The 19,767-nt window shown below is 42.2% G+C and overlaps 1 protein-coding gene across 1 annotated transcript; it reads right to left on the bottom strand.

Moving 5' to 3' along the window:
* Positions 1-1,669: 1,669 nt before the first annotated feature.
* On the bottom strand, positions 1,670-9,418 carry trim16 (tripartite motif containing 16). Its single transcript, XM_061708675.1, has 6 exons — positions 8,574-9,418; positions 4,962-5,057; positions 4,487-4,720; positions 3,370-3,541; positions 2,989-3,084; positions 1,670-2,473 (listed from the first exon to the last, which is right to left on the bottom strand). The coding sequence occupies exons 1-6, from the start codon at positions 9,246-9,248 to the stop codon at positions 1,875-1,877; spliced, it is 1,872 nt and encodes a 623-aa protein (XP_061564659.1). The 5' UTR covers positions 9,249-9,418; the 3' UTR covers positions 1,670-1,874.
* Between the last annotated feature and the right edge of the window lie 10,349 nt (positions 9,419-19,767).

Raw genomic sequence — 19,767 nt, 5'->3', positions numbered from 1 at the left:
AAGAGTGGTCCTTGCATGCTGATGTTTGAAATTATATTTCCTTCTATGTTCTATATCTTCTGGATTTGAAAAAACAAACAACTGCTGTAGATTACTTGGTAATACTTTTCTTTTACTTGGTAATACTTTTCTTTTATCTATTAATAGATCCATGTGTTAGTCTACTATGGGACTGACACAACGGAGTCCTATGGAAGTGTCGCCAGCCACTCTGTTTTATCCACTGCTCTGACCAGAACAAGCTGCTGGTTCTTCTATTTAATGAACTTTTGATAAATAGTGAAATTATATGCTTTACCGCCACCTAGGAGCGTGGTCCAAACTACATGTTCATAGAATTAAAAATAACTCATAACCTCTGACCCAGTTTGGTTTCTCTAAGATTCCTAAATAGAAGCATTCACTTCTTTTGTAAAATATCAATTAAATAAAATGTTACTTTTATTTTCTTGAGCCGTTCAACCAGAATTCTTTCTTCCTCATATTTCTGACATTACATAATGTAACATTTATCTCTTGTCCATACTCATCAGTATCTCCCTGCGCTAGCCTATATGATGTATTGTTCAGTACTGCATGCCCAAATCTGATTCTGGACATGAACCTGCTTTGTTGCTAGTTTTTCTACCGGGTACTCCGGCTTCCTCCCACAGTCCAAGAACATGCATAGTAGGTTAACTGATGATTATAAATTGCCCGTGAGTGTGGACTGGTGACCTGTCCAGGTGTACTTCTGCCTCTGACCTGAAATTAGCTGGGCTAGGCTCCAGCAGACCCCCGTGACCCTGCAAAGGCTAAAGCGGGTATAGATAATGGATGGATGGATGATTAAACCATCATCCTTGACTCTCCTATTCACATTCTTTGTCATCTTTCTTTTAGTTTTTGATTAATTTCATAATCTCAATAATCATTTTGTTTGTGATATGGTATGCTTTTATTATGCTATGTTGATTTCATGGTAATGTTTCTTTTTAAGGTGAAAAAACTTTTTTTCTGCAAGCTGCAAAAAAATCATATGCAGAAATTTAAAGAGTGAATTATGGTTCCACTATATACAATTTGTTAAACAGGATGAAGCTTAGGAATCTTTTTTAAGATTGCTATCATATATGTTATAATTCACATATGCACATTTTTTTTTAATAACATCTAAAACTGTTTAACAAATAAATAAATAGTAGTATATGTTTGCAGTGCTGCAGGAAAAAGTAAGCGAATCGTTTTTGAGAAAAGAAAGTCAAACAAAAAGATGAGTGGATAATTGTTGGAGTAGTGAAGGTTGTGGAGGGGAGCTTGGCTGAAGCCTGCAGAAATCACCATTAATCCATTGGGATGTTGTGCTAATTGCCTGGCAACAAGTGAGCAGATGACATGGCATGCAACATCAGGAGGTGACACAGGTGAACTCTCTTAGTACAGCATGGACCAAAACCTGGAGCCAGCAGTTCAACATCTGGGATGCATTCATACAAAGTACTGAGTATTCTTCCTGAACAATTCAATTTTTGTTTGGTCAGATTACAAAACATTTTCCCAGGTAGCATTGCAGATTGCAGAAGTTTGGCAGCTGACAGAAAAGACTGAATTCTACTAATTGCGCTCGACAAATAAAACTCCCACTTATCCATTTTCCTGTTTGTGGACATCCTTATGTGAAAGAGCTCTGTGAAAATTCAAAACTTTATTTGCATACAGAAAAGATAGAGCATTTCCAGTAACAGTTCTTCCAATGTCATGTGTATGCATAAATACAAAGGACACATCAGATACACACAGTATATGTTCTTCGACAAAGATAATCTGCTGTAAACAAGCTAAACATTTCTTTATTATTATTATTTTATTATTTTAAACGCTGACAGGTCGCAGGTTCATGTAGCAAACGCTCCGTTTCCAGGTGAGGTGGGAGGGGAAGGGCTTTTTAGAGGTAAAGGTTCCCCAGGTGTCACCAAGAAAACAATGTTCTCCTTTTTGGGCAGCCAGCAGGCTGGATACAGAGGCTCCCGGAACTCAGCCGTGTACTTGTGGATGAGTGTCATGGTGACATCCACCCCATAGAAAGCCAGCAGCCCTTGCATATAGTCTACATAAACCCCAATACGAGTGAACTTCTCCACATTTAGTGGAGTTTCTACGTCGCTGTGCCATGCAGAGAAAGTGCGTCCAACCCACTGGAGACACCAAGAGAAGTTGTTTCCCGTGATACAGCTGTTGCTCTCGCTGCCCTTGCGGTCGATGCTCTTGTAGGTCAGGCCGATGTGCGTCCCTTCACCGCTGATGTCTGCTTCAAAGTAGTGGCGGCCCAGGTAAAAGCTCTCTGCAGCCAGGACCTGCCGCCAGTTCTCAAAGCGCTCGGGCTGACTCTGATAGGGATGCTGCCAGGGGGTGGTGTTTGTCACCTTGCGGTTCTCCTCGGTCAGGCGGAGGAACTTGTGAGCCGTGTCAGCATCAAAACTCACTTGAGCAGCATCTGCATAGGGTTGTTTCAGCATGTCAGCAATTTTGCATAATAGGAAGAGGAAGTAGCACAGACAGTAGAGAGACTTCCTTTATACGACAAAGCAGATTTACATCCAAGTCATGGTGGAGCGTTACAGAAATATATTGTGTTTATGTTAACAAAAACACATTTTTTAAAGAAAACTGCATCCCATTAATTATAGTTTTTAAAGGGACCTCGTTTTAAGGTCATTTTAAAACACTAAATGTTAAAAAGAAAAAAAAAGAATGACAGTTGTGGCCAGTTTACCACCTGGACACCTGGAATTTGGTTTGAATTGCTAAAATAAATTAGACCTTCTATAAAGAAGATATTATGCTTTCTTTATGCTTTTATCAATTAAATATAGGAATTAACTGATTTGAAAACATTTACCTTTTATCTTCATTTACATTTACCTAAAATCTCTCCCTGTTGCTGTGGATTTGAGGGAATCCCTAAATTCTTGACTACACACTCATCCAGCTGTCCCACATAAGACTTACATTTGAGGAAGTCATCGCGCGTCTCAGGATCAGGGATGGACATGTTGTGTTTGGCTGCAACAATTGCATGGACTGTTGTCTTTATTCCCATTTTGTCTGAAATGGAAGACAACAACTTTGATTTCTGTTAGAAGCTGCAATAAACACACATCCCAGGTAAACACGTATGTGCAAGTCTTCCTGCTTCTGCAATTTACTCTGTTTGGATGTGACTCATGCCACTGGTAGCTCTTACTGAAGCACTGAGACATGACTTTGTCTAAAAATTCCTCACATGTGTGAACATGCCCTGAAAGTCAAAGGCAAGTCTATATCTGTAACTTACTGCAGGTAAGGGTGTGCTTTCCTCAGTCAACATCATTGCTTGATGCTTTTACTTACCGTTTTTGCACGTCTCTTTGACTTTTTCAGTGTACGAAGAGACCAGCATTCCGCAGAGCTCCTGAGTGGATTTCACAATCACGTGGCTGAAGGAGTTCAGACAGTCCATCAGGCCTATGTAGACCCCAGGAAGGGAGTTATCAGTGGCTTCTTTCTTCCACTCTGCATACTCCTATAAAACAAACAGTGCCACTCAGGAATGAGAACAGGGGAGTGACGATGCCTTTGGGCTTTCATAACTTAAAGCGCACAAATCACACTGGACTTAGTTTTTGGATTCCCATCTGTGATTCAGACAAGTGAAGTAGAAGATCAGGGGTCAATGCATTTTTTGGGGGGTTTCTGTAATAAACCATACCATTGTTTTACAAATGAGTCCAAATTGTAATCTTGCTCTGTGACTTCCCTGATTAATTTACTGTTTCATCATTTTGTATTTTTTTTCACTGTATTTTACAAACAGAGAAATTGTCTCCCAAAAAACAGATGTAATCTGACAAACCCCGTGGGCATAGTCGCTTGAACTGTGGGCAGTTTTTGAAGCAAAGACCCGTGGGATTGAGAATATTTTAGCTCTGCTCATTGATTTTTTTCATGTTTTAAACAGTAAAGCAGATGTTCCGTATTGAGAATGTGTTATTATAATGAATTATTATTATAATGAATTATAATTCACTGTAATGAATATAAAGCCCTCAAGTTGAGGGCTTTTCTCAGCAATTTTTAGGTGCGATTAAAAAAGCGATTAATTAGATTAATTACAGATCTTACTTAATTAATCGCTCAATTTTTTTAACCGCTTGACAGCACTAAATAATAAATATAATAACCCTGACCCAGAAACTCAAAAAATTAAAAAAGTTCAGACCTACAGTACAGTAATGCCGCTCAATCACTTTCTCTGTGGCCTGCTCAGTCAGAAAATGTCATTCACTGTTCATAATTGCATTTGAAGGGTAATGTGACATGACAGACATTAGTACCAGTTATCCATATCCCTCATCTTTTACCTCCATCTAATTACATATTATGTCAAAACGGGCACATTGTGCAGACCTTTTTTTTTTTAAGCACTATCTACAGTGAAGTATAGCCCAGCCGTGGATTTTGAACACACCTGCAGGAAGTCCACATCATTTTTATATCTGGAGAGTTTCTCCATTTGCGCCTGAGTCTTCTTCAGATCTGTGCACCTCTGCTCCAGGTGAACCCTGATGCCCTCGGCCTGCTTTAGTGCCTGCTGCTCCTCCACTTCCAGGATCTCCTTCACCTCCCTCTTGGCTTTCTCCACCACTGCTTGCAGCCGCTCGAACTGGCTCTCGATCACTGCTTGCACCTCTGTCACCGAGTGCTAAAAAATGCAACGGGAGCAGATGATTATGTTACATAACTACAACCTTGTGTAGGGAAGCCCTTGTTGCCTCAACACTACATAACAAACATGATTATTCTCACGCCTCAGAGTAGCTAGTTTGGCTTCAGTGACTCCAGACCTCTGGGATCAAAAATAGCTGTTGCACACTCCTAATTAATTAAACTATTGCAACATTTGTGGGACACTGTGAATTACATCTACTGTATGTTGTGTTTACCTCGATAGAAACTGTGTTGAGGTGGAGTTTGTTGATGGCATTCTCTGCTGCTGTCACCGTCTTCACCATCTCTGTCTGTTTCTCCCTCAGCTCTCTCTGTGATCATAAAGCACAAAAACAAACTTCAACACTCACTCTGCAATTTGCTCATGGAAACCACAATTCAAACTGTAATGCTGAAAATATGTCAAACTCTAACAGACACGAGGTTCTCCATGGAAGTATTTAGCAGATGTAAACATTTAGGTTTTTTTGGGGGGTTTTTTTTGCAGGAAAATCAGTTTGTCTTTTTTCCTTCTTTCCTTCTAACTGTGCAGGTCACACATCTTGTTCTTCTAGCTCACATCTGTGGCTTTCCAAGCGTTGGGTTGATTTTAGTGTAACAAGTCAGGTCCAAATACCTCAGACAAGTTGAGGTGGCTCATGAACTGAAGCTCCTACTCCAGGCAATAATTTCACATACATTTCAGACCCTGAGGGCTCCACATCCCTTTTTCTCAGCATGTCTGTGGAGATGAAAACCAGTCAATAGCGCAAATTAAAACTGTACTGCCTATGGTCTTTATTTTGGAAAGGTGTCCAAGATAGGTACATCATCAGCTCTGCTTTTTGTATAAAATATAATGAAATATATCAATCAGAGAAAACGCTTATAATTATTCCCAGTAATTAAGGGGTGCAAATGTAAATTGGCAAGCCTCTTATTGCTCATATTTATTCTTCAGGATTCTGTATACTTCTTCTGCCGCCTCTGGACAGATTTTGAGAAAACCAAACAAAAAGTACATCTAAACAACCGGCTCAATGGGACGCAGTGCGTCATGACTTTTGTTATTGATTCATCAAACGGTATTCCTGAAATTCTCTAGAATCTTGTTTTAAAATGCAATACACACTGAATGGGATTTGGCTGAGAGACTTAAAAAAAAAAAAAACAGCCCTCTTTGGAGACCTATTGCTCAGCCATAGTTTGTCGTAGAGAAACCATCGAACTTTAACATCACTTTGGACTATAACATATTCAAACGATGGGTCTCAGTCTACGGTCTTTAGAAATGGCTGTTTAAGTTTTATGATTTTTCCAGACTCTCACACGCTAGCTGATAAGGATCTCCATTCTATATATATATATATATATATATATATATATATATATATATATATATATATAAAAAATCTTTAAAATTCTTAAACAAATCTCTTTATCGCCCACACCTTCTACTCAACCCCCATAAATTATATATTTAAAAAAAGACATTTTTGTTGGCTTTTACAAGATGTAGCTCTTGTGGCACTGCGCATTTTATTTTTATTTGAAATCTCTCTTTAAATCATATAAACCAAAATATTGAAAAAGATGTCTCTCTCGTACAGCAGTGACCTCTCTGCTCTCAGTTGCGCTAAATACACAAACAGGCAGTAGCATTGGGACCCCTTCAAAATTTCTTCAGAAATGATTTAGTTTTATTTATTATTAATATTATTTACATGCAAATACTAACTTTAGCTGTGTATAGAAGAATTCAAAGAGTAATGATTCAGTTAAATTGTTGATTAAAATGTTAATTTGCAACTTTTCCATTTTTTCCGCTTTGTTTTTAGTACTTTTGTTTTCAGTACTTTACTTAAACGTTGTGAAAATATTCTGTGATCCCAGGTTGGAAAGTGTAGTATAATGTAGTGGACAGACCACATCTTTCAACAAAAACACTAAAGGATGTGCTCTGCTGTCACAGTCATTTTCTCTGTCATACCTCTGCTTTAGAAGCAACTGTTTGTCTGTTGTGTTTCTGAAATGACATCAAGGAGACTTCGAGTTGAAAAGACAGAAGACAAGTTCATGGAAGGAAGCTGCTGTGGTACAAGTCCCACATGAACTCATTATTTCCCTTCAATTGAGTTTTCATGCTTTGACTTCAGCGTATCATACAAAATAAATATAAAAACATTTAACATATAATACTATATGATATTATTGCATGTTTGTGTTATATATACACAGTATACAATACATCTCTACGTAAAAAGTTTTAAAACTTTCTTCTTGCGAGAACACTATCTGTTGTAAACGCTCTTAAACTTTCCAAACTGCACTTGAATGACACACACACACACACACACACACACACACACACACACACACACACACACACACACACACACACACACACACACACACACACACACACACACACACACACACACACACACACACACACACACACACACCCCTAACGCAGGGACGTTACTGGGTTCTGCTGGAGTCTCTCTCAGCTCTGTTCAAGTGAAAGGCAAATACACGCCAGACAGGTCGCCTGTACAGACGGACCACAAATAGACAAACAACCATATATTCTTACACTAGGGGGGCAAACATCTACCACATGTTTAAGGATAACAGTAATTTGTCATAAATTAACCCCTGTTTTTTTCCGCCTGGTTTTGTCAAAGGAAAACATCTTGAGAGTTGACCATCTGGATGAGAAACTATTCAGCCTGCAAAATAACTGTACATTTAAGGAAAAAAACGGCTCTTTTGTTTTATATTTCGATCATAAATTAGTAGTTAATGTTTATTTATCTTTTTTTTTTTTTTTTTTTTTTAAATACAGTCGAAGAGCATTAATGAGTAATTCCATCTTACCTATGTGAGCTGCAGAGTGAAGTTTATAGCTTTTGTAAATTGGAAACAGTGTAAATGCCTTGAATGAACAGTACAATTAGAAAAGTGTGACATGTGTAATAACGTTTCCAGTTAGACAATGTGGAAGATGAGCTCTCAGCAGATGTGGAAAATATTGTTGTATTTTCATCACGTTATTGTCGGTGCTTATTTCTAGTAGAAATAATCCTTTTCCTCAGTTAAAGAAAAATTCAGTTAAAGAAAACACTCCACATGCAAGGAGCTACTGAAGCTTTTTCACCGGGGTTTTCCTAGCAGCCACTTGCTCTGACAACAACAGGTGCCTCTGCAGGAATGTGGACTGGAACACTTTAACCTGAGGGTCATAGACAGCCCCTCGGAGACTAATAACCCTGCAGCTTGATCCGATGGATCTCAGAGTGGACACTGAGACATAGCAACTGTTAATATTAAATTAAGTGTCCATCTGGACATGCCAGAAGATCTGTGAAGCCTATCCTTATCACATATCACTTCAGTTTTTTAAATTAACATGACTCAAAATATCTGATTTGATGCTTTTTTATGTATAAAGTTGTGATTTTGAAAAGATGAAACACAAGGTAATTGTGGATAAAATATTAAAGTAAGCCATCATTTGAATTTCAGCAGGTAGGCTACAACAATCAACATTAAAAATAACTGCTTTATACATTAAATATTTAACTGAAATATCAAAAGTGTTGAAAAGTTAAAATTTAGTATAAAGCCATTCGTTTTTTAGGCTACATGCAGCAAGAACTAAATTAACTTTAGAATAAATGTGAGCGATTAATGGATTTAGAACATTTCCATCTGTGACATTTATTTTAATCTGCTGACCTGCTTGACGTATTGTGGCAGAAAGATTTTGATTTCAGTTTTCACATGAATCTAAAGTTCTGAAATGTGCCAGATGGCAGGGAGAGCAACGTGCTCTCAACACTTGCCTCAATCCGACTCCGAGCCTCCACCACGGGAATGGTGCTGTGGCCCCGGTGTTCCTCTGTCACGCAGTCCTGGCAGATGCAGCAGACATCGGCACAGCAGAAAAGCTCCAGCGGCCACTTGTGGCTCTCACAGGTGCGCCTTTCGATGTCCCTGAGAGGCTCTACCAGCCGGTGGTTCTGAAACTTTGGGTTCTCCAGGTGAGGCCGAAGATGTGCCTCACAGTATGACACAAGACAGGTGAGGCAGGACTTGAGGGCCCTGCGGGGGCTCTCAATGCATGAGTCACACACAACATTGTCGGGACCCAGAGTTTCCTCCTTCTCCTCTTCTTTATTCGCCATTCCGCCTGCATGTGGTTCTCCATCCTCAACAGGCTTTTTGGGGTCCTCGGACTCGTTCATATCTTCTTGGATTTTCATTTCTGTCATCTTTGAGTCCTGACTTTGTTCCATTTTGCTCTTGATCTCAGGAACTTCAGCTGTGCTCTTCTGCTCAGGACCATCAGAGGTTTCAGGTTTGACAGGAACTTCTTCACTTTTGTTTGTACCGCAGGAGACGCAGGCGGAGTGACTACATACTGCCGGATCATCCGTGCTGAGCTCCCCTGAACTGATAGTGCACAGCTGCTGCTGTTGGATCACGGGAGCTGGCTGGGTTTCTGGTGTATCTGCCATATTTCCAGTTTTCCTCTGCCTGCCTGCTCTGCTGCTGTGCTCTTATGATCCCTGGAAATAACTGGCTCTGCAGCATTTGTCTGCCGGCATTTCCTGGATCACGCTGAAGAGTCTTAAAAGCCACACCTTGACGTCAGTCAGGGCGCATAGTTTCAGTGTAGTGCCACACACCCCTTCTGCACTCATGAGAACAAAAAAGCCCAATCCCCAATCACCACTCTCCATTCAGCTGAGGAGCAGAGAAAACTGTGGGCGGAGCTCACCAACACTCGGAGCTAAAGTTACACTCCACCATGTGATTCTCATTCTGCTTCAGCACAAACAGGAACTAACATCAGTAAAATCTCTGCTGTTCAACCTGGCCTGCTGATGAAGTTTACCCTGCAGTGTCCTGATACTGTTTCTTTATACTGGCACACAGTATAAATATATCTAAATAAATACAAAATTAGAAAATAGAATACAATTTTTCAGATGGGTGGGGGAAGGGGGTTTAAATACTCAGAGGTGCCAGCAACAACAGGCCAGAAGCCTATAAGCCAATTTTCTCATCATTTTTCAGTTTTTTAAATTTACATATGAGGGGTGTAGGAACGGGGGCTCATCTGATCTGCTGCAAGTCTGAAATGAGTGATACACACTAAACATAACATAAAATGGCTGGTAAAAACTCCCCTAGTGGGATAAAAACCTTAAGCCAGGCAGTGGCAAGGAAAAACTCCCCTTTAAGAGGGAAGAAACCTTGAGCAGGACCAGGATCATAAGGGGGGCTCCCTCCTCTATCCCTGAATTCCAATCTCCGCCCTAAACCCTCAAGCCCTGAACCCTCACAGACTTCAGTGACGTCAGCTGGAAGTGATCAAGTGTGAGAGAGTGTGAGGGCTCCAAATGGTAGAAATAAGAATGGGACAGCACTTTATCAGAAACCGGAAACACGTCAGATCAAAATGTTACGTACTATAAACGGTATTATAAATTTGGGAATGATCATCCTACGGATGTTTGAAAACAAAGTGGTAGGCTATATAAAGGAGCATAAAATTCAACAAAGAACACAATTTAAATATGCGCACAGTACAATATGTATTTCCTTGTTAATGTAGTGTCTTTCTTTCAATCTACCCATACCAGCGCATCCAGTATGCCAGGCTCAATCGCCGAGTAATTTCATTTTTGTAAGAGCGTGTAAACTGATGGTATCCTGAGTTAAATATCCCAGCTGTGTTATGACCAACTAATATTACTTTCCATTTTCAGCATGATGTCATTTCATATTTGTAAGAGAGCGTATACATTGATGGTAACCTGAGCTAAATATTTCAGTTATATTATTACTATTAACGTTTTTGTTCAACTTGCTGAAATTGTTTAAATTTTGTGGTCATGAATAAATGAATAACCAAATTACTGCCTGACTTGTTTGTGTTGGATCTAAAACTGTCTTGCTAGTATTTACATGTATGCATTTCTGTTAACATAGGGAATCTTAATTCAAACACTGTACTCAGATTAAAGAAAAGCAAGTCTTGTTTATTCAACACCAGGTCAACTGAGGATTTGTCTAATATAAAATGAAAACAAAAGAAATTGAACCTCAAATTATGAATAAAAAAATTATGAAGAAAACTACATTTTGTCCACCATTATTACGCAAAAATGTCAATTGACTTAGATAACTGGTCATCCCTCTTCTTGTCCCTCTCCTCCTCCTTTTCATCCAGCTCCCTCAGCCTCTTTTCTTGTCTTTAGTCTTGAAGAAAGTCCAAAACTTCATTTGTCCTTTTTTTGGTTTTCTTCCCTCCGTTTGTTGGTCGCTCCCTGTTAGTAAAGGATATAATAGGGCAGTTGAAAAATCATCACGGGACAACAGTTTCTGAATTTAAATCAACAGTGGGCTGTATTTATACTTACAGGTGAACTTCTTTCTTCTCGCAGTCGCACATTAATTCTTTTCCTCCGCCCCCTGTTTTGTTTACATTCTCCCTGGTAGCCTCCTTTTATGTCACAACACAATGAACTGTGGGTAATTCCCTTTCCAAAAGTCTGCGGAGATGCTGACTTATGGTAAGTGAGCAGTAAAGGCTCAAAATATCTGCCGGGAGCCCTCGCGCACTTAACGGCTTTAGGAATGGGACAGCCCTGAACCCTTACGCAAGCACGCCTCTAAGTGTGTGAGTCTGTGCGGGGGCACATTGGAAATCTAGGGTATGAGTCCTAAAGGTCATTGGACAGGCTAACAGACCATCAACTTCTATAACGACTAGGGCTGCAATGATTCCTCGAGTACCTCGATTACAAAAAATTATCGAGGAATTTCGAAGCCTCGTTTAAATAAAAAACAAATTTAAACTTCATGTTTCGCACGAGTTCTTTTTAATGTGACACAACGTGCTAACACGTATGTGTCCCTTATAAAGCGGAAGAAGACAGCGTCATGCTTTTCGTGACGTGTGTGAACAGTTTAGCTGCTCAGACGCCGGCCCGGGACTGACAACAGTGACAGTGCCAATGAGAAAACGCAGCAAAGCGAAAGTAATAAGAGGAAGAGAAAGAAGATGACGAAGCTGTGAGATCATTTTAAATTAAAAATGAAGGCCCTGGTCCACATGGTATAAGACTCTGGTTGCGATTCCCGGACCACAGCCTGTTTCTTTTAAAACCTGTTGGTTCTTGTAGCCAACTCGTGCTACCGGGATATCCACACGTGGGTTAGCGGAGAAATGGTGGACTTTATTGGTCACTGTTGGTCCGATACGTATACATACACACACAGCAGCCGTCATGTCCGTCTCTCAGGCGGCTCCGTTTCATCACCCTCCGTCTCCAGGGCCCGTACACTACTGAAGTACACAGGCAGGTAGAGAGATTGATTAGACACACCTGTGCACAATCAGCTGTTCCAAACCGCGTCACCTGTGCGCTACTCCCCCGCACTCCCTCTCTCCCCCGCAGACTACGCCCCAATCCTGCACCCTGCCACATACCCCCATCGCCCGACTCAGGCCGGGGACTGTCCGGCCTATCCAACGTTGTCATATGTTTAAATATTTTCACTATCACCAAGAATCCAAACTTGCAACTTATACAATACAAAGTTCTTTACAGAACACATTATATGGGACAATCAGAATCAGAATAAGAATCAGAATCAGAATCCTGTTTATTTGTCCAAGTCAGGTCAAACAAGACATGGAATTTGACTACGTTATTTTCGCTCACTGTGCATTAAATAGACAAGTCCATCAGAGCAACAGCTTGGGGGAAGAAACTGTCTGAGTCTGGAGGTTTTAGCATATAGTGCTCTGTAGCGCCGTCCAGAGGGGAGGAGTTCAACCAGACTGTGTCCTGGGTGTGAGGGGTCTGCAGAGATGCTACCTGCCTGTTTCCTGGTCCTGGACCGGTACAGGTCCTGGGTAGATGGGAGGTTAGTCCCAATTATCCTCTCCGCAGACCTAATTGTCCGTTGCAGTCTGTGCTTGTCTAGTTTGGTGGCCGATCCGAACCAGACAGTGATGGAGGTGCAGAGAACAGACTGTATGATGGCAGAGTAGAAGGTGATCAGCAGCTGCTGTGGCAGGTTAAACTTCCTGAGCTGACGCAGGAAGTACAACCTCTGCTGAGCCTTCTTCCAGACAGAGTTAATGTGGGTGGTCCACTTCAGGTCCTGAGAGATTGTGGTGGTGGTGGGGGGGTGGGGGGGTGCGCAGGGGTTTTTCCTGAAGTCCACTGTCATCTCCACAGTCTTGAGCGGGTTCAGCTCCAGGTGGTTCTGACTGCACCAGTGGACCAACTGTTCCACATCCTGTCTGTACACGGACTCGTCACCCTCCCGGATCAGACGGTGTGGTGTCGTCCGCGTACTTCAGGAGCTTCACAGAAGAGTCCCCTGAGGTGCAGTTGTTGGTGTAGAGGGAGAAGAGCAGTGGCGAGAGGACACACCCCTGGGGGGCGCCAGTGCTGATGGTCTGGGTGTTGGATGTAATGCTCCCCAGCCTCACCTGCTGCCTCCTGTCACTCAGTTTCAATTTTATTTATTTATTTATTTTATTTATTTAAAAGGGAGAACGCACATTGATTGACATGAGTTCATCATGTAAATGTGCCAGATTTAGCCATACAGGCTAATTTACATCTGCAGTCCCTGGCAGGTTGATGGCTTATGTAAAAACACACACTAAAACCTTAAAACACAGAGTACAAACAATTAGTAAAACCATGACACTCCGAATAATGACAGACAACATAAAAGAATTATAGCACACAAACACATTAGCTCACATAAAAGCACATAACACAAACAGGTATAAAAACAATAAACTGAGCCCTATACCAGATTATGACAGCATGTTTGATTGTCTAGTAACCACTGTTTTATGTTTTTAGAGAATGAATGAAGAGATGTGATGTTTCTTAGTTGTACTGGTATAGTGTTCCAAGTACAAGCTGCTCGACAGGAAAAGGCCGACTGCCCAAAGGCACTTTTCCTATGTGCAGCTCTACGATCTCCTCTGGTGGCAGCTCTGTTTAATAAACCCATTGAGTGGAGGGGGGGCCAGACCATGAAGAATTTTATAAACAAGTAAAATGTCTGCAAACTTAACCATATTTCCCCAGTTTAAAAAAACATATTTAGTTAAAATATTACAATGATGATATAAATTAGACTTTTTGTCCAATGTTTTCAAAGCCTGCTTATAGAGTTTTTCCACTGACTGTAACACGGTCCTACCTGTCTGCGACCAGCTGGTAAGACAGTAGTTCATGTGCGAAGGAATCATAGCGTTTATGTATAATTTTGCAGCCTCAGTTGTTAGATTATTCCTGATGTGTTTAAAATTTTACTTGGGTTTTAAATGTGAGTTGTGAATCTATTACAATGCCTAAATGGGGCGGCAGTAGCTCAGGTGGTAGAGCAGGTCGTCCAATGATCCGAAGGTCGGAGGTTCGAATCCCGCTCTGTCCCAGTTTGCTGCCGTAGTGTCCTTGGGCAAGACACCTTACCCACCTTGCCTCGTGTGAATGTGTGTGAATGTGTATGAATGTTGGTGGTGGTCGGAGGGGCCGTTAGGTGCAATATGGCAGCCACGCTTCCGTCAGTCTGCCCCAGGGCAGCTGTGGCTACAATGTAGTTTACCACCACTGGTGAGAATGTGTATGAATGAATAATGATTTCTGTAAAGCGCTCTGGGTGCCTAGAAGGGCGCTATATAAATCCAATCATTATTATTATTATTATTAAATATTTGATCTCATGGGCTATTGAAAATCTTTTCCCTGCTACAAAAACATCTGGATCTGGATCTCTATTTGCAGACTTTGAAAAAAACATACATACAGTTTTATCAACGTTGAGGAGTAAACGAGAATTTGTCAACCAATTAGTGATATTGATCATTGAGGCTGTTAGTTCCTCTGCAGCTTCCTTCTTATTTTTAGCATGTAGATAAATCAAATGACTGTGTCGTCAGCGTACATCTGACAAATTACCGTAGGTGGACAAACTTCAGGTAAGTCATTAATATACAGACTAAACAACAAAGGACCCAAAGTTGAACCCTGAGGTACACCGATATTATTATCAACAAATTGTGAAGTTTTATTGTCAATGCGAACACATTGCTTTCTATCTGTTAAATATGATTTTATCCATTTAATTACATTTGGTGAAAAATTAAACTTTGACAATTTGGTAATTAATACCTCATGATCGACTATGTCAAAGGCTTTCTTTAAATCAAGGAAGATGGCGCCCACCACACCTCCCTTGTCCAATTTAGCTTTAATATTTTCCAGAAGAAAACAATTCGCAGTTTCTGTAGAATGATGTCTTCGAAATCCAAATTGCATAGGATGCAGTGAGAAGGAAGTACCATTCAAATATAATGTTATCTGTTCAGAAATCCATTTTTCTGCAATTTTGGATACTGCCGGAAGAATACTAATAGGTCTGTAATTACTAATAGCCATATGATCACCTGATTTAAAGACGGGTGTAATTATTGCCGTTTTCCAGGCACCTGGAAACACTCCTTCATTGATGGACCAATTAACAATATTTAATATAGGGGGAATGAGTGCGTCCTTATGAGTTTTGATAAAAACTGTATCCATCCCATATACATCCTTTGCTCTTGAACATTTGAGAGAGGAAATAATCGCAAGTACTTTGGAGTTGGTCACTTCTCTAAACGATAGACTGGGAGCATCACTATTTAGAGGAATAACAGGATAAGTTGAACTAGAGAAATTCTGAGTCAAACTTTTTATAGAATCAATAAAATAAGTATTAAATGCCGCTGCCACTTTACCTGGATCACTGATCACATTTCCTTCTATATTTAGTTCAATTGTTCTATTACTGATGTGTTTCCCTGTTAATTTCTTCAAATTCTGCCAGATTTCTTTGGTATTACCCCTCGCTTCACTAATTGCATTAATGAAAAATGTTGCTTTAGCCTTTCTGAGTTCTGTTACAACCTTATTTCATAATGTGGTGAATAAACGCCTCTCATGTTCCACCTTATTCTTGAGAGCCATCTTGAGAGCATGGTCCCTTTGTTTCATGAGTGACCGTATTTTTTCATTTAACCATGGTAGATAATTTCTTTGGCCTGGTTTAAGTTTTACTTTCCTCATAAAACTGTGCATAATTGTGTGAAGTTCAGCCATAAAAGAATTACAGTTATCCTCCATATTTATGTGTACAAGATGCTCATTCCAATTTATTTCTTTAATTGCATTTTCAAGATTGGTTATATGAGAATTAGGGATTTTATACTGTACTGATTTTGTGTAAGCTGGTAAGTGAAATCTACTTTTTGTGAGCTTTCTCACAATCAGAATCATATTGTGGTCAGACAATCCAGTAACCAGACTGTAACACTTCTTCATTCTTTCTGGTCTGTTAGTGAATGCCAGATCAATAAGCGTTTCTGAAGAACTAGTTATCCTGGTTGGTCCTTCAATAACCTGCTGAAAATCATAATTGCTTGTCACACATTTTAACTCTTTCCTTTTTGCTTTATCATTCCAATTTATATTAAAATCTCCTAATAAAATTACCTCACTATTAGTATCACACTCTTTAATGAGAGCATTCAACTTATCATAAAACACCTTTTTAGCAGATGGTGGTCTATAAATTCCAATCATAGTAAATGACATTTGGGTTGAAAGGGTTAATTTGAGGCCAATACATTCCAAGTCGTTAATACAAGACCATTGTATCTGCTTACAGTTTATACTGTCCTTGACATAAAATAACAAACCCCCACCCCGGCCCTCAGTTCTGTCCCGTCTGAACATATTATAGCCGTGCACTTTTAAAACGTCAGCAGGGGAGTTTACATGTAGCCATGTCTCTGATAAGCATAGGAAGTCCAAGTTTGATTCATATAGAAGATGTTATTTATATTTAAATGTCCGCCTAACAACCCGCTTGGTTTAGCTCGTGGGTCCCACAGAATACGAGCCTGGTTCACTGTCCTTAAAAGTTTAAAATTCAATTTTATTTGTATAGCGTCTAATACAACAGATGTTGTCTCTAGACGCTTTCCAGAGACCCAGAACATAAACATAAACCCCCGGGCAATTATTACATAAATAACACTCAGGAAGCTAGTGATCCACTGACAGGTGGAGGCAGGCACTGTGAACTGGGTGAGCTTCAGAGACTTCACACAGCTCCAGGGACCGGTTGAAGATCCATGTAAAGGTGGGAGCCAGCTGCTCGGCGCAGGCTCTCATGCAGGAGGGGGACACGCCGTCTGGGCCTGGAACATTCCTGGCCTTCTGCCTCCGGAACAGCCAACACACCTCCTCTTCACAGATCTGAAGTGCAGGCAGGGTGCCAGGTTGGGGGGGGCGGGGGTGGTAGACAGAGGTAGTGGGGGTTGACTGTGGTGAGGTGAGGCAGCCGTACAGCGCTGTCCGGGATGAGATCACTGAGCCAGTTTTCAGTGAAACAAACAGCGGCATATCTGCTAAAGTCCAGGGGCCTCATTTATAAAAGAGTGCGTAGGATCTATACTAAAAGTGTACGTGCGCTCAAAAGCTGAAAATGGCATGCGCCCAAAAAAATCCTGATTTATAAAACTGTGCACACGCACATCTGCACGCAATGTTCTCTTTATAAATCACAGTCCAGCTGGAAGGTTGCACACATGAATTCGCCTCATATCCCGCCCTCTACATGCCCACTTTATACCTTGAATGGTCAATACAAAGTACTTGATGACTGTATTTGCATATGAATGAGCCTGCTGAGCATGCGCAGCGCCTGCCTGCAGTCTGTTTCTGCTGTGCGTCAGGATGAATGAGACATGTGTCGAGCCATGCCACCGTGCCACTAAATTTCACGGAGATCGAGAGAAGTTATGGATGAGGTGGAGGCCAGGAAAACGACATTATTTGGTGGTCACAGTAGTGGCATCACTAACAAAAAGAACGCGAGTGATTGTCAGCACGTCCTTGCTGCGCTAAACGCCGTGAGTGCCACGGACAGATCTGTGGCAGAAATAAAAAAGAAGTGGTGTGATTTGAAGGTGGAGGCCAAGAGGAGAGTGGCCCGGCACTTATTTGTTATGTCCTCAGTCACTCTACAGTTGTCGCGGTGGGTGACGAGGATGTTCCCGGCAAGGCGTGTCCTGGCACTGCGGCTGCAGCACCAGCAGCACCAGAGCGTCCCAAGCGCATGGCGCACCTGGAAGTGGCCGTGTCATGACTGACGCTGTGCTTCAAACACAGAGGGACACGATCAGCGCTATTATATTATAAGTCTGATATGTGATGACATTAAAAGTATGACATGAATCTGGCTTCATTTTACCACCTCACCGTCTGCGTCGCCAGTTCCCCATATCTTCAAAATGTTTGTGCGCTAGGATCAAAGTTTGCATAAATATACGCACATTTTCCCGTTAAGTTTTTTTTTTTAAATCCCAACCTTTGTGTAGAAGGTGGTGTGCGCATCTTTCAAGCCCTGTTTCGTGTGCACGCAAGCTTTATAAATGAGGCCCCAGGTTTTTAGTGATGAGTAGCAGCAGCTCATCCATCTTGTTCGCTGGGGAGGTTACATTCCCCAGGTGTATTGAGGGTAGCGGAGTACGGAAGACTCTCTCCCTCAGCTTCACGAGTGCTCCTGCTCGTTTTCCCCATCTGCGTCTCCTGCGAAACCATAGAGAGCCGCTGCTGCTCCGACCAGAATCTCTTTAAAACTGTCCGGTTCCGTGAAAACCAGGTAAAAAGTTCTGTGAGAACACCCAATGTTTAGGAGTTGTTATCTGCTGAAGGTGACCCGTGGTGGGCAGAAGAGAACAGGAAATATACACAAAATGCTAAAAAGTAGCAGAGAGCAACACACCGTGGCGACCGTCCGCGGCACCATCTTGAATCAATCAAGCGCAGTGCAGCTCCCATACTACACTGTTGCACAAGAGGACAGAGGATGTGTCACGGTTTGTTACTTCCTGTTTTATTTTGAAACCCATGTCTTTGTGTTTGAGTTCTTGTTTGACCAGCCCCTATGGACCCAGCAGGAGAGTATATTACTCTCTTTGAGTTCTTCCGCCGAGAGTCAGAGAATAATATGTGTCGTTTTGAGGAGGAGCAGTCCCCATTCTGGGGAACCTGCCTGGCTCGAGGGGGGCCCAGGTGTTCACAGCCCCAGGGGAAACGACGGTAGCGCCAGCCCTAGCCTGTTCCGGTGGGGGTCCTGGACACACCTCTTCCTGTTCCCGAGGTGGTCCCGGACGCACCCGTCGCTGTTCCCGAGGTGGTCCCGGACGCACCCGTCGCTGTTCCCGAGGTGGTCCCAGACGCACCCATCGTTGTTCCGTAGGTGGTCCCGGACGCACCCGTCGCTGTTCACGTGGTGGTCCCGGGCGCACCTGTCACTGTTCCCGAGGTGGTCCTGGACGCACCCGTCGCTGTTCCCGAGGTGGTCCCAGACGCACCCATCGTTGTTCCGTAGGTGGTCCCGGACGCACCCGTTGCTGTTCACGTGGTGGTCCCGGGCGCACCTGTCACTGTTCCCGAGGTGGTCCCGGACGCACCCGTCGCTGTTCCCGAGGTGGTCCCAGACGCACCCATCGTTGTTCCGTAGGTGGTCCCGGACGCACCCGTCGCTGTTCACGTGGTGGTCCCGGATGCACCTGTCACTGTTCCCGAGGTGGTCCCGGACGCACCCGTCGCTGTTCCCGAGGTGGTCCCGGACACATTTCAGCCGACACCCAGGCCCCTGCCAAGGACCCGGTGTCCACCGAAGCCTGCCCCTCGGATTCCGTCCGCCCCGAAGCCGAACTGTCGCCGGTCTGCACGCCCCCGAGGACGGCCCCCTGAGCTCTGAGTATGTGTTGCCCTAGGCCCCCCTCCGGACCCCCTCTGCCCAAACTGGTTTGTTATTTTGGAACATCTGGGATCTGTTCCTTGAGAAGGGGGTAGTGTCACGGTTTGTTACTTCCTGTTTTATTTTCAAGCCCATGTCTTTGTGTTTGAGTTCTTGTTTGACGTTCCTGTTTCC

Source organism: Cololabis saira, chromosome 19, assembly GCF_033807715.1.
Source record: "Cololabis saira isolate AMF1-May2022 chromosome 19, fColSai1.1, whole genome shotgun sequence".
Lineage (NCBI taxonomy): Eukaryota > Metazoa > Chordata > Actinopteri > Beloniformes > Belonidae > Cololabis > Cololabis saira.
This window is presented reverse-complemented; position numbering and strand designations above follow the sequence as displayed.

Coding starts and splice junctions, on each gene's coding strand:
- trim16 (XM_061708675.1), bottom strand. CDS start 9,248: ATGGCAGATACACCAGAAACCCAGCCAGCTCCCGTGATCCAACAGCAG. Junction 5,058..8,573: donor AGGCTCGGAGTCGGATTGAG/GCAAGTGTTGAG, acceptor TTATGATCACAG/AGAGAGCTGAGGGAGAAACA. Junction 3,085..3,369: donor CAAAGAGACGTGCAAAAACG/GTAAGTAAAAGC, acceptor CTTCCATTTCAG/ACAAAATGGGAATAAAGACA.